This window comes from Uloborus diversus, chromosome 4 (assembly GCF_026930045.1).
Source record: "Uloborus diversus isolate 005 chromosome 4, Udiv.v.3.1, whole genome shotgun sequence".
NCBI classification, from domain to species: Eukaryota; Metazoa; Arthropoda; class Arachnida; order Araneae; family Uloboridae; genus Uloborus; species Uloborus diversus.
In genome coordinates this window covers 143,546,242-143,561,698 of record NC_072734.1, presented here as the reverse complement: position 1 = coordinate 143,561,698, position 15,457 = coordinate 143,546,242, and the positions used below count along the sequence as shown (strand labels likewise).

The 15,457-nt window shown below is 33.4% G+C and overlaps 1 protein-coding gene across 1 annotated transcript in view; it reads right to left on the bottom strand.

Annotated features, from left to right (window-relative positions):
* Positions 1-15,457, bottom strand: part of LOC129220890 (putative sodium-dependent multivitamin transporter) — a 53,040-nt gene that overhangs the window by 13,583 nt on the left and 24,000 nt on the right. The window contains exons 7-9 of the mRNA XM_054855324.1: positions 9,985-10,125; positions 6,063-6,198; positions 2,994-3,201 (exon numbers count right to left, since the gene is read on the bottom strand). Coding sequence (XP_054711299.1) covers positions 2,994-3,201; positions 6,063-6,198; positions 9,985-10,125 — 485 coding nt within the window. The remainder of the gene's footprint in view (positions 1-2,993; positions 3,202-6,062; positions 6,199-9,984; positions 10,126-15,457) is intronic.

Genomic DNA, 15,457 nt, shown 5'->3' with positions numbered 1-15,457 from the left:
AAATTTAACTAAAAGCATTTCTTTACGAGTCTTCCCATACGCTTTAAACTGATAGTGTATAGTGCGATTATCTACCTATATGAACCTCAACGAAAAACATGTGTACATTTACCCTCTAGTCTCTGGAGTAAAAGGTTAATTTCATTCTCTAACAAACTCTAACAAATAAAACATAATTTCATTCTCTAACAAACAGCAGTAGAGTCAAAATTTTCATACCCAGTTCCTTTAATAAATAGGGTGTGTACATTTACTCCCTAGTTTTTGGTTGTAAAAAACAAAACAATTTCATTCACTAACAAGCAGCCGTAAAGTCACATTATTCATACCCAGTTACTTTCAGAGAGTAACTTGGATACAATTTATAAAAAAACTATGTCGGAATTCATCTTCATCCAAGAGAATTAGAATTTGGAGGATCAAAAAATAAAACATTGAAGTTCTGTTTTCCTTTACCTCAACTATCCGTACTGATAGAAATTCTACTGGATTTTTGTGATGATGGGAGATGGAGATGAGAAGAAATCAAGATGCATCAAATCAAAGCCTAACTACCATTGATCTGGCTATCCATAAATGAAGTCAAATTTTGTTCATCGTATTTGACCCCCTACCCTTTTCACAAAGCTTCATACTTCACCTTACCCCCTCCTCTCCCTGTGTTACACGTAACGTCTTATATTACATAAATATTTTGATGATTACATAAATACAGTCGGTCCCCGATTAACGAATGCATCGGGACCGAAACTTTTATACGTAAATCGGGGTTATTCGTAATATCGGGGTGTTAATTTAAAAAAAAACTGCACTTACCTTATGTAAAACCCGTAACAAACGACTGCGCAAAAATATCTATTATTAGAAAGTGTACACTTTTTATTCAGCATTTCACGGCTTATTGTACACTAGTTAATTTGAAATTTTAAACTACTGAGTAATAGTAGATGTTGGACAATTTTCTTGATACTTGATTCGAAATAGTTCTCTTTTGCCTTTATGGAGAGAGAAAAAATACTGTGTCATTTGCAGCCTGCTGCGTGAGATATGTTTTTACAGTTTCCAGGCCATGTAAAGCATTTGAAATAGTAACAGTTTTAATGGGAGTTTCACAATCGCTTTCTGGATCAAAGTCAGTATTCGTTGGTTGCCCCTCGCCCGACAAAATTGCTGATTCCAAGAAAAGTCTTTTTCTATTTCAGACAATATGGATAGAATATTTGGAAAACAATACAATATTTCCTAACTCAAATTAATAAAAAAAATCAGCTGTTAAAATAATTTGTTAACTCGGGGTTTATTATTCGGTAAATAGGGGTTTTTGCATTAATTTTAGTCGGGGAAAAAGAAAAATTCGTTAAATCGCGAAATTCGTTTAACTGAGGTTCGCTAAATCGGGGTCCGACTGTATTTCGTAAAAAATGCGTAATGCCATACTTCTTGTTACCCCTTCCACCCCTTGTCACAAATTGGGATAGCTCCTCCTCAAAGCGGGACATCGTTTGTGGATGACACCTTAACTTATTTTAAATAAAAAATGAATCCCATGTAAAATGTATGAAGTGTTGACTAGATGATCTAATATTTTTCTGCTACGAGAGTTAGTCAACGCACAAAGGTAACATTTACTAGGCGGTAAACTGATGCTTTTGCACTGAACATCGGATGCTAACTTTCGTATTGACATTGTGTAACATATGCCTGTTTGTAGCTACTTTTGCCCTCTCTGGAAGACTAATAGATGTAAGAATGCTGCCATTTTACTACTTTTAACTACTGTTTGGCTTTCACGAGAAAAGCTCCCGCTGTCAAGTCTGAGCCCGTCTACTGCCATAGAAAAGGAATTCGTTCATTTTCTGCAAGGGTTAGCAGGAAGGCTTTTTGGCGCCATTTTGCCACTCGTCTACTCGCCTTTGTGCAGTCGTACGGGTTTTTCCAACATTAAAGTTCCCTTAAAAAAATGAGACGCGCCTCGTTGCTATAGCAGTAGACAGGTGCAGACATTTCGGCGGTGGCTTTTCTCGTGATGGTCGGACAGTAACGCCAGCTGCTATTTTGCAACGAAGTGCTAAGTTTGATATTAGTCTGTCACAAAGTCTTGTTTGTTAACTAGCTTAGAATATCTATTTAAAAAATATTGTTTTTACTAAATGGCCAAAGTCTATTCAAAACTAGTTTTGGGAATATGTGTGCATCATCTACCTGAAGATAATTTCTCTAACTATGGCTTTAGGAAACTGAGTACCTCATGAAAAGTCAGATTTCGTACTTTTTATTAGCATTAACTTTTTTGCTCAAACTTTTATTCTTATGACTTTTGCATTGGTTTCTGACCATTCTTGCAATGGGGTCGTTTCCAAAATTTTTAAAGTATTTTTTTTTTGAAAGAGCATGTTTCAAAACATAGGACCTAAACATTTTTTAAATAATTTGTTTAAGTTTAATATTTTTAATAATTACTTAAACCGGTGTGCTTTCATTGTTTACGCTTCTGTCCGATGACATCACAAATGATGAAATGCCATTCAGTGTTGCCATTCACAGAGCAAAATATTTAATTCGCATCTTTACTCACGTGTATCGGCAACGATATGGTTGATAGCAAGCGTAGAGCGCAATTTTAATTCGCTTCTTGATTATCAAAACATGGAAATAAATTACAAAGATGCGCGAAAGAACATCATTTGTGACGTCATCAAGACCACGCCTTGTTTGAAAAATCGGACATTTAAAAAAATTAATTAAAAAATTACTGTTGGGACAATGAAAGTATTTTCTGGTTCCGTGCTTATTCTTTCACTTTCAGTGATAAAAAGTACTACTTTTGACTGAAGGAAATAACCCCATTGAAAGCATGCATTTAGAGTAACGGTTACGACGAAGGATATCATGCAGAGTATCATGCTGCACAAAACAAAATAGCAATGTGCCATTGGACCAAAATGTAAAAAAGGTATAATGAAATTTGCAATGCATTTTTTTTCATTACTTACTGATAATTTTTGAAATGAAGGCTATTTTATTCTCAGATATTTTTTTCCCTCCAAGTGCTGGACGGATGATATCTTCCATTGTAACAGCAGTGAGCGAATTGACTGCCGATGATGTTGTGCTCAGTGAAGCGCTGAAAAGGCCAGAAATGCACAGGCCAGCTAAACCAGGGTAAGTACTAAGAGCAGATATCATAAATAATGGAAGTAACTGTAATAGTAAAAAAAAAACATCAAATCAATAAGTCCCATCGTTCATATCAGCGATCTTAGTACAGAAACATTTAACATTTGGGTTTTGATATGTTTATTACCTTTTATAATACAGGAGGAACCCGCAGGGCTTTGCCCGTATTAGAATATTAAAAGGTCATTTGGTTCGCCTGTATATTTACAGTTAACGTCTAGTATAAGAGTTAAGTTTTTTTTTTTTCAAGATGTCTTCATATTTTTGCTAGATTTGAAAACTTAGCGTGTAGCTTAAAAGAGATCAGCAAAAATATTAGAAATATTTTAAAAGAGGAAAGAAGTGTCCCTTCCTTGCTTAAAACGCAAAAATAAAACATGTTTCCAAAAATAAACACTATAGAAAGAACGTTGGAAAGCAATATTTTAATAATTTACTGAACATTATTTCATAGAAAGTAAGAAAATTAAAGCAGACGACTTTTTCTTAACAGATAAAACAATTTAATTGAAGTCTTCTTCTTTTTTAATAAAAGAGAAGAATTTGGGTTCTAAAAATTAGTCCGTTTTTAAAAAGGTTTGAAACGAAATTAAAAAAAAAAGTAATCGAAAAATCAAAGGGAGTAAAAGATTTAACAGTGGTAACATTCAAAAGTTAATTTCCGTTAAAAAATTATTTCCATTTATCTTTACTTTTTAATTTTCTTCTCGAACTTAATCATTTAGAATCGTTTTGCATGCTGAAGCTTTGGATTTTGGTTTCCTTTAAACGGTTCCTACAGCTCTCCTAATACTCATAGAAACTTCGCATAAACTTCCTCTTATGCAGAACATTCCAAACTTTCGACTGACCTACAACTTAAAAATGTAAATGAAATATTTCTTCCCCGAATTTTCGAATTTATGTGAAAAATGGGCTTAAAATTAAAATAAAAAAATAACAAAATCGAATTTTTGAAAAATCGCTTCAAGATACGTGCTCTTTATGCTACATACTAATTTTGTGCCAAATTTCATGAACATCGGCCAAACGGTCTTTTAGTTATGCACGTCACAAAGATCCGGACATCCACATATATGACAGGGGTTCTCAAACTGGGTGCTGCGGCACCCTGGTGTGCCGCGAAGTGTCCATAATATCCATGTATATGTTAGATGATTATGCCAAATAAGTTCATGTAGGGCAACAAAGCTATCCCCCTATTTTTTGATGCAGCATAATAAAAATTTGCTATATGGTATCTTCATCGCTATCATAAAGCATGGCTGATGATTAAGCTTTTTCAAAAAGCAGTTTTTGATTACCAGGCAACAATGTAGCAAAAGTTATTACAAAAGAGAAATGTCAAAACTATCTTATCTTATTTTACAGTAGGTTTTATTTCTACGTCTTTGTAGCTTACTAAAACGTTGTTTTTCGTTCTTGAAGCCTAATTTATGTAGAGCACGAATTTAAAGAGATGTATGTGCACACCAGCATTTTTACTTCCTTTTACAAAAAAGGAAGTATTGTATTCGCGAAAAAAAAATTCACTCAAAAATCGACCTTAATTTTCATTTTGCTCACCCCCGAATGAATGTTGAGTTCTTTTTTCGACCCGACCTCACTTGTATATATACCTAAGAACGTCTGGACGCCTGAAATATCCATTTTGACTATTCCCAAGTTAATTTCAACGAGTTTTCTCGTGACGTCTGTATGTACGTATGTATGTGCGTATGTATGTGCGTATGTATGTCGCATAAATCAAGAGCGGTATGTCCTAGAAAGTTGAAATTTGGCACGTAGACGCCTAGTGGGAGCCTAGTTGTCCTCCTTCCCTTTTGGTTGCATTCGGGTGTATCTAAAGGGGGCTTTTGCAACTTTTTGGGGGAAAATCATTGTTAATTTCGATGCAAACTCAAGTGGTGTTATAATTTGGCGGACATTTGTCAATGTATCGCCCGTCTTTTGGTCGCCAACGTGGCGACCAATTTGGCGGATTTTTTAAAAAAAATCTAGTTTTAATTTGGCCACTGTTGGTGATATTCAGAGAGCTAAATCTTGCCAGTAATGGAGAAATAACATTAAATTGGTGTAAAAGAAAGTCATGTGATGCACACACATCAGCTCGTTTCCTATGATTTGATATCCTAGAAAAGTAGATTGCAGCCAATAAGGCCATCTGACATGCAAAACGAACATGCAAAAGCTGGTGCAAATTCAGTCACAAATAAGCGTGGTATTTAGTTATGAACATTAGCATAGCCTTATTTAGCGCATTTACCTTAAATGATAGAGATAGACTAGGGTGCCACGAGAAAATTTTAGTTCGTCAAAAGGTGCAGTGAGGCGAAAACGTTTGAGGGAAACTGACGCATGGGGTCCGCGCCGGCCATACGAATGATTTGACTTGACTGAATTGCTATTAAATGTCAAGTAAATGAATTCTCCCAAAAGCCTACACTGTTAAAAATTTTCCGGAAAATTTACGGTAATTGTTACTGGCATCCATGTTGCCAGTAACTATTACCGTAAAAATCAAAAGTTACCGTAAATTTTACGGTTTCTTCGGTAGGCCACAGCAACCAATTGGAGCTGGGATTGCTTATTTCTCCGGTATAAATTACCGTAAAAATCAGCGATGCTGTAAGTCCGCCATTTTACAGTAACAATTACCGGAAAATCTTCCTGAATTTTTAACAGTGTAACGCATTAAACAACCTATCAAAAATTAATTTACTCATATTGAAATGTTACAGTTAAATAAAAGTGCATTTCATATCACTATATTTGCTATTTATACTTAAATCAATATTTATCACCTGTCTTCAAAATCTTATCGGGTAGAAAACAAGCTTTTCAACTTGCAGAAAAATTAGTAGATAATAACAAAAAATACAAACCTGATCAGATGATGTAATAGATGCATTGGGAGCTGTTATTGGATCACAGTTTGCAAAATAGGCATAGACGATAATGCCTATGAGGCAATTTAGTAAGTGAAAGGCTACCCATAAAGGAATACTCAAAAATAAGGCGCTGAAAATATTGAAAAATATCTTTCACTCAAACCATTATTTTATTCTACAATATGAAAAGTAGCAATAAGATCAATATTAATCAAAAATATTTACACTACAAATAAAAAAATGTTTGATTGTACACACAATAGAAACTATACAATCTACAGTAATACAATACAATAGAAATCTACAGTAAAAAGAATAAAGTTTCATGCAGACCCCTTTCAAGAAAAAAAGTCTATGCACAAAATTTAAACTTTTTCTTTAAAAGGAATAAAGTTGGATATAAAATTTTTACTAACACAACTAAATTGCCATTTTATCTCAACTTACTATTTTATAAGCTTTATAAAAGCCATTTTAAGGACGACTATGAGACTACGGAGTAATCAACCAAACATCCCATACAGCATAGTAATAAATATCAGCTTACCATGTGACCAAGTATTTTAAATGCAGAAAAAACCATTACTCGACGGTAAGCCCACCCTCTAAACACATCTCGATCCAATGAAATATTTATTTTTTCATTGAAGCATTAGAAAGTACAATCCTTTACCATTAAAGACATACGAATTTTCAGTAGGAGGAAAATTAAGGGGGCACATGCCATTGAAAAATGGTGTTTCTAGTTTTTGGAAAAATTAGCGCAATGACAAACTAGAAAGACGAACGCACTGTTTAAAGAAAATAATTTATTACTATTTCAAGAAATACTAACTACAAATTACTGCTACTGGATGATAATTCGAAATAGATACGTGAACGAGGGAATGCGTCATATTTAATTTTAATCCAGATAGGGTAGACCGACCAGTGAATGAGCAGTTAAGCACAATTTCATTTTTTAAAAATCCTAGTAATTTTAAATTCTATACTATACAGATCGTAATAGTGAAAACATTTTAATTGACCTATGTAAATAGCTCTAAAAAAACCGCGGGAACCTAAATGGTACCGCTTCCGACATTTTTAGGTGTTTAAAGAAAAAATGGCACAACGACCCAGTGAATGAACACCTCGAACCAGTAAATGAACACAAATTGGTCCAGTGAATGAACATGATAAATTTTGATTCAAAAAGAAACGAAGTTTCTTTGAGATCTATCTATCTAACTATCTATATCTATTTATATATCTGTATCTATCTTTTTATATCTCTATCCATCCATCAATATACCTTTCTATTTTTCTATCTACACATCTATCGGTCTGTCTCTATGTCTATTTACCTATTTATCAATGTATTTATCTATTTTTCTATCTATCTATCTACTTATCTCTATCCATCTATGTACTTATCTATATATCTATCTACTTATCTATCTATGTACTTATCTATATATCTATCTACTTATCTATCTATGTATATACTTATCTATCTATGTATATACTTATCTATCTATCTATATACTTATCTATCGATTTATCTACTAATCTATCTATATATCTCTCTATCTACTTATCTATCTACTTATTTGTCTACTTATCTATCTATCTATCTTAATTTATCTATCTATCTATCTATCTATCTACTTATCTGTCCACTTATCTACTTATATATCCACTTATCTATCTATCTATCTGTCTATCTACCTAACTATCTACCTATTTATCTGTCTGTACATCTAAATATCTACCAATCTATTATCCTAATCAATCTATTTATCTATGTATCTATCGGTCTATCTACCTGTCTATATATCTACTATCCATCTCTGTATCTCAGTCTCTCTACCTAGCTATCTATCTCTATATTAGTCTCTATCTACCTATCTATCTATTAACCACTACCTATCTATTTATCTATCAATAAATATATCGATCTTATCTATCTACCTACCTATTCTATCTCTATATTTATCTACCTATATATCTAGTTACCTCTTATTTTTTATATATCTATCTCTATATCTTCCTCTATCTATTTATCTATCTATCTATATACAAACATACATACATACCTACCTATCTGAGGAAAACGCCTAAGAACTGAACTGAGTAGTTAAGTTTCTATAAGTTAGCCGGACTCGCGCAACTCGTGGCAGTTGTTATCAGTATGTGGCAGTCTTTAGAATGTTATCGCAGTATGTAATAGTTCACAGTCCTTCACATTTCGCGCGAGTTCGTTACAGAAATCTTCATGTTGTGTTTATTAACTAACAAGTTTTATTTGCAACTAACAATGTAGTTTATTGTGTTATCATTAAATTGTTCTGAGTTAAAAGTCAAAGTGTTTGTCCAAGTTGCTTGTGTCACAATTTCTACACGAAGAAATAGAAGGAATATCTGAAAACCATAGTTCAAATGATTTCATTGCCCCGCGACTTTTGGAAGCGTTGAAGAGGTTAAATGTACTGTAAGAGTTTTTGAATTTAGAAACTTACTTTGACGCGCAACACTATTTATTCTCTCTCTTTGTATATTTTTATTTCTCTATCTCTCTATCTACCTGTCTATTTATCAAGAGAGATAAAGATATAGAAAGATAGATGTAGGTAGGTAGATTAATATACAGATAAAGATATAGATAGATAAAAGATAAAACTCAGTAAAAAGTTCATTGTTTGCAAAGACAAAAATAATGAAATTATAAAATATATAATGAAATACATAAATAAATATATAAAACTGTCTGCATTACAAAAAAGTACGAAAATGAAAATATCTTAAAGAAACTTCAAATTTCTTTTTAAATCAAAAGAAATTTTGCCATTGTTCATTCACTGGGTTTTCGCAATTTTTCGTACCCAGTGACTAAACACCCCTCTACCTGAAAATCTACGCATTCTGCATTGATTGAAACAATTTAAATCCATAGCCTAAATATGTATACTTAATTTTTCTTTCGTAGAGTTAAAAAATAAAATTTATCCATAAAAATAATATGTATCAAAATAATTGCTAGCACGAAACCAGCCTTATTATTTTGAAAGAGAGAAAAAACGATTCACGGCAGTAAAAATTTCAAATTTTTTCCAGGAAAAAAATACGTATCCAAAGTAACCAATCAGGTGTCAGATAGCTTAGAGAATCGATAAAGAACGCTTTTTAAGTGAATTTATTCAGAAAATTTTTTTTGGAAGTTTATTATTATTATTTTTTAAATGACGCGCTGTTCATTCACTGGGTGGTGTTCACTCACTGGTCGGTCTACCCTATATGCTATTTATAGGATATTTTAGGTAATTTGTGACTGGCTTCTGGGGACTAACCGACCACTGGTGCACTTACTCTACCACAAGAACTAACTTTTACTTGAAAAATCATGTACGAGTATAGATGTTTTGATCCTCAACTAGTAATCGCATCCCATTTATTCATTAAATTCTACACTGTTAAAAATTCAAGAAACTTTTATGGTGAATATCGATGCACAATGGAGTATTTACAATAAAAAATTTTTTTACAGTGAATTGTACGGAAAAAAAAAATAAACGATTGCAGTGTCAGTTAATACACCACGTGACGTACAGTGCGAAGCAGATAACACTGTGTTTCCCCTCACTTGATGTGTCACTACTCGTATATTGGGCAGCAAAGCCACCTGCCAATTCGAAAGTCTCGAGATCAGACCTGTTGCTCGCATTTTGTGTTTTTAAACTCTCGATTATGCTACTGTAAAATTTTACAGTAAAATAGGATTTTACGGTAAAAGTTAGTGGCAGCATAAATGCCAGTTTTGTTTTTTAACAGCGAACGCATGGTTACCTTTTGCTATATTATGAGCAAAATAAACACTTTTTCCAGAAATTTGGCATGAGAAATAAAATAAAGAATAAAATCGATTTCATAAACTCACGCTCTTGCTCTCGGAACATTTCTGACTGTCAGTAATCTCTGTACTTGCACTTGGTTTACGCCGAAGGTCGCCATTGAATCGATGATGGCATTTAGCAGGAAATTCCATATCGTGTAACGAACATCCAGTCCCAATTCCAAGCTATGAAAAAAAAACAAGTTCATTTTCTCGTGAATTAAAGCAAGTTTTTAGCATAGGCCTCGAAAAAAAAAAAAAGAAAAACATTGTCATAACAAATGCAAATGGAGCTATCTGCTTCTTATATTTGACAACAGTTTGATATGAACTTCTGTACCTCATTGACTTACCAAACGGCTTCGTAAGAAAACAATTTTGAACTTTTAATTTCTTTATTTTGCGAAAAAAAATTATTTTCCCGGAAGAATGAGAGTGTAATTAATGTAACTAAAATAACGAAACTTTTGAGAGGGCGGAAATTCTGAACTTGCCGAATAGAACTCCAAATGTTTCCAAATGATAAAATACGGGTATGCACAAATATGTATATCTAAAGAAAAGGACATTCGGGCATTTAAAAATTTCAATTATGTCCCCAATTTTTTCAAATCATCATAAAAGATTTGTAGAAGGAGGAAAACTTTTGGGTGTTAACAGTGATCTCCTGTGACTACCCATTGAGCGCCCCTGTATAGAACTGGGTATCTCTATGATCTCGAGTTATAACATTTTAAAAGTCTGCCGGTAGTTAAAAAAATGTTCTGTTTAACGAATTTAAAAAAAAAAAAAAATTACTCATCAGTTATGAATGTAACATTTACTAAGGACGGACATGGCAATAAATAATAAATAAAATAATATTCGCACGTTTGTAATGATGTCGCAGCTTTAGCAACCACAAAAAGGCAAGGAAATATGGAAATTAGCATAAGTGCGGAATACGGTTAGGATACATTGTGCATATGCAAATTTTAGATTCACGACGTTCCTCTTCACGTGATAGCGTTGATAAGCGATATAAAGCAATTGACGCATGAAAAGAATTGCTGTTCAAAGGCAGAGTTTGACGGGAAAGAATCAATTGACGAACTTGCATTTTTCGGTATGTCTTCTCGACATCCCTTAGATGATTTTACGGGTGGCCACGTTGTTCGCACTTGAATAAGGGCAAAAAATATCAAATGTTACAATGGAGTTCTACGACAGCCGTAGGTTGTTTTGAGGGTTTGGAAATCATTTTAAACAATTGGAATGAGTAGCAAATGCCACTGGGGCGGGCGTGTACTAGTACGACGTCAGCAGAAGATTGGTGCATAGTGCTAGCAACAAAATGGAACCGGCGCAACACAGCTACTGAGGTTGCTAAGCAGTTTTCTGTTGCTACTAGCAAGCAACTATCCTGAAAAATTGTAGTCAGACGTTTGCATGCAGTAAGACTAAACGTCCGACAACTTGTTTTGTACATCCCACTGTCTATAAGTCAGCATTTCGCACGTTTGTAATGATGTCGATTGGAGAGAAGTCAACTAGGCTTGTGTACTATTCTCAAATGACAGCAAGTTCATCGAACAGTCGCTTTCCAGAAGTGTCTAGAGAGAGAGAGAGAATATTCAACCCATCGGCCAGCACGTTCTCTAGATCTGAAAATCCTTGAAAATGTTTGGGATGCTTTGGAGAGCAGTCTTGCTGGTCGACAACGCCCTCCAAATAAGCAAGGACACCCTTATCTGTGAGTGACAGAAGAATGGGATAAATTACTCCAGCAGCTGCTGGATAATGTTGTATAAAGCATCACTTGACGTGTGGAAGCTTGCGCCACTCTCCATGGTGGCCGTGTCCCATATTATCATCTTACGCCGGAACGCCTGGGGAAGGTAACTGCATTTTTTCACTTTTACGTATTCAGCACAAAATGACCGTTTCGTCCTTTGAACACTTTTTAAAACCTTCTGGATTTCAGAGCACAATAAATTGTCGTTATTGTAATGTTCTAGCGCTCTGGCATTAGTTTATTTCACTTGGAATCGAATTACACTTACTTTTTTGCACGCTACATAGTCCATTGCGATCCGTCCTTACCAACTGTCCACCAGTGTATATTTGTAGGCTAAAGACTAAAAAAAATATGGGGGGCTGTGAAAGTGTCAGTGTTTTGACCTTGTGATAGCACTAAAAGTATAAAAAAGAATAGATTCATACGATTTTTAGGAGGGGGCCCAAAATTAGACTTAAAGGAGGTTGGGGGGGGGGGGGTCAAAAATTTGAAATTACGCTATGAACTTAAAACTCAAGTTAGTTATGTGTCCGAATTTGTAAATGTTACTTGTGTTTTGTTGTTTTTATTTACCTATACACAATTGGGTGGGTCGAAATGTTTTTTTATTTCGATTATGGGTAGTGCGGAAAAGGTGCCATTGGTGGAGCAAAGTGCACATAAAAAATTGACAATTTTTTGATCTGCTGCAATTGGGTTGAAGTTTCGAAAAAATGCGGTTTTTCATGTTTTTAGCCAAAATTAGTAAAAATAGTATGTTTCTATTTTCGATGAAGAGTTATGCGGTAAAGATGCCATTGATGACACTAAACTCCCATAAAAATTTTGAGGGTGTGGTATAGTTCTTTCTTTTGCCACAAATGAATAGAAGTTTTAGCAACTTTCAGTTTTTTTAACGTTTTCAATAAAAATTCACAAATAGTAAAAATTTTGTTTTCGCTATTTTTCTCTGCCAAAATTATATAGATTTCTCACTTGTGATGCATTTTTAGATGCCTGGTGTGCTATAAATTGACTTCGTATAGCGTATAAATTTTTAAATTTGAAATATGCTATTAGAAATCTCAGTGCAGCTCTCGGATTAGCGTTCAAAACCGACGGGAGTAACGCAGAGTTCGTTCTTAATCAAAGATAAATCTTCTTAAATAAGAAAAAAGTTATTATCTTTTAACTAATAACAGTCGCGTGAAACGGCACTCCCGTAATGATATGAAAAGAAAAACAAAAAACAATGGTGTCATTGCAAGCGTTAGAAAAAGATGGAAATAAATAAAGACCTGCAACATTTTTGGTGTACATTTTTCATACGAATGAACTCGCGGTCTGACACCTGATAAATAAGATAGAGAAAGTATTGAACCTAAGAACTTTCTGCCCCAATCAAACCCAAGCTGATGGCATGCAAAAACCTATTTATGCTATCATTCTAGGATACCTCCATCATGTCTGTCTACATTGCCAAAAGAAAAGAAAAACTATTCAATATTTGAGCACAGACCAAAAACACATAATTGATAGTTGTGATACTGTTTGAACTAGACTGTGCTGTCCAGAATCACAAGACAGCCAACCAGGGCCTATTACGTAGCTCTGGTGGCTCACAGCTGCCTACCGAACTTTTTGCTTGCACTTAAGTACCTCGAAACCCAAAGATGCCTTACGATGTCTCGTACTGTTCATAATAGGAATTGATTTGCCCATATGATTCACCTAAAGAAATGACTAGTGTACGCAACAGGGATTTAAAAGATTAAATAACATAGCCTTCCTCAGAATTCACAACAATGCTACCACAGCAATGGAAACTGACAAAACCCAAGGTGTGAGAACATTGTGATGAATTCTAATTGAATAAATAGATAGCAATCAAAAGAAGAAACAAGAATCAAGAAATTCGAATTTAAAATTCAAGTTAACTGAATACGACGATATGCTCGGTTTGGTTCTCAACCAATATCAACCAACCTCGAACCACGAAATGTCTTTCGTCAGAAGAAACTGGAATAAACATAGTACCCGAAACGATTTTAGAACCAGAAATCCTACGCCAGCTGTGCGCAGTAAATAGAAAAACTACTAAAAAATAGCACCGAATTTGTGCAATGTCCACGAAGGAAATGATGCTTTCATTGTAGTAATACTGTAACAGAAGTAAAAGCACTAAAATGCCGAAATTTAACTCGGAAAAAGCTTTTATTACCTAAAACAGAGTAGATAATAACTCTCTGTTGAAAGTACAAACAGAAATTTTCTGTACATCCTTACCATCTTTAGTTCTTTGTTGAGTTCTGTGCTGTTTAACCTTAAATTTGAACACAACTGCACAAAGTTTTCGAATAGCATATTTTAAATTAAGAAATTTATACGCAATAGTCAATTTGTAGTACACCACGCATCTAAAAATGCATCACATACGATAAAACTATATAACTATGGCAGAAATATATAGCGAAAACAAAATTTTTACTTTGAGAATTTTTATTGAAAACGTTAAGACAACTGAAAATTGCTGAAACTTCTACTCATTTTTAGCAAAAGAAAGAACTATTCCACACACCTCAAAATTTTTATGGGAATTTAGTGCTTTACCGCGTAACTCTTCATCGAAAATAGAAAGATACTATTTTTGCTAATTTTGACTAAAAACATGAAAAAACAGCATTTTTTCGAAACTTCAACCCAATTGTGGCAGATCAAGAAATTGTCAGAAAAAATTCAAACTTTTTATGTGCACTTTGCTCTACCAATGGCATCTTTTCCGCACTACCCATCATCGAAATAAAAAAAACCAAGTTGTTTTTCAGCCCACCCTAATACACAAAGTAGTTTAGATATATATATATATATATATATATATATAATATAAGGGTGTGTCTTATAATGCACTTTTTAAAAAAAATTTGAATTTCTTATGGGGCACCCCTTTAATTGCTTCTTTTTGATGAAAAAAATACACACGTAAAAGTTTCATAGAATTTGAACATAACTTAGGGGGTGCTACCAGTGATTAAAATTACATTCATTGTAAAAAACAAATAGTGTAAAAATCAACTCTTGACATATTTTTAATTAACATGAAATTAGGTTGGTTGAGCTCAACATAACACAAATACCTATTTCTTATATATACCAGAAAATAATAAGCGTATTTCATGGTTGTCATTTTATGTAATAATGTCAAAAAAGCATTTGAAAGTTCGGTAATGCCATTCATATCACAGGTTTACACTTTCGGTCTTTTACTTTCAGCAATATTGTAATTTTTCTCTTTGTTACTTCCATGTGACAATACAATCTTTTCACTGATTGCTACTTATTATCCAGACTAAATAAATAAATAAAATAAATAAATAAAAAGAGAGAGTTGACAAATTTTGCAGCAGTGGTAGCACCCTCTAAATATTATTCAATTTTTATTTTTCATAAATAAGAATTTTTGTTTCATCCAAAGGAACAAAATGAGAGGGTGCCTCATGAAAAAATAACACCTTTAAAAATAAGACGCACCCTAATATATATATATATATATATATATATATATATATATATATATATATATATATATATATATATATATATATATATATATATATATATATATATATATATATATATATATATATATATATATATATATATATATATAAAGAAGTTACAACAAAATTTAGTACGTTGTAATATTTCTTCAACTAACGGGCCTTAACTTCTTAACCGTTAGCATGATTCTGCGATGTAGCTTCT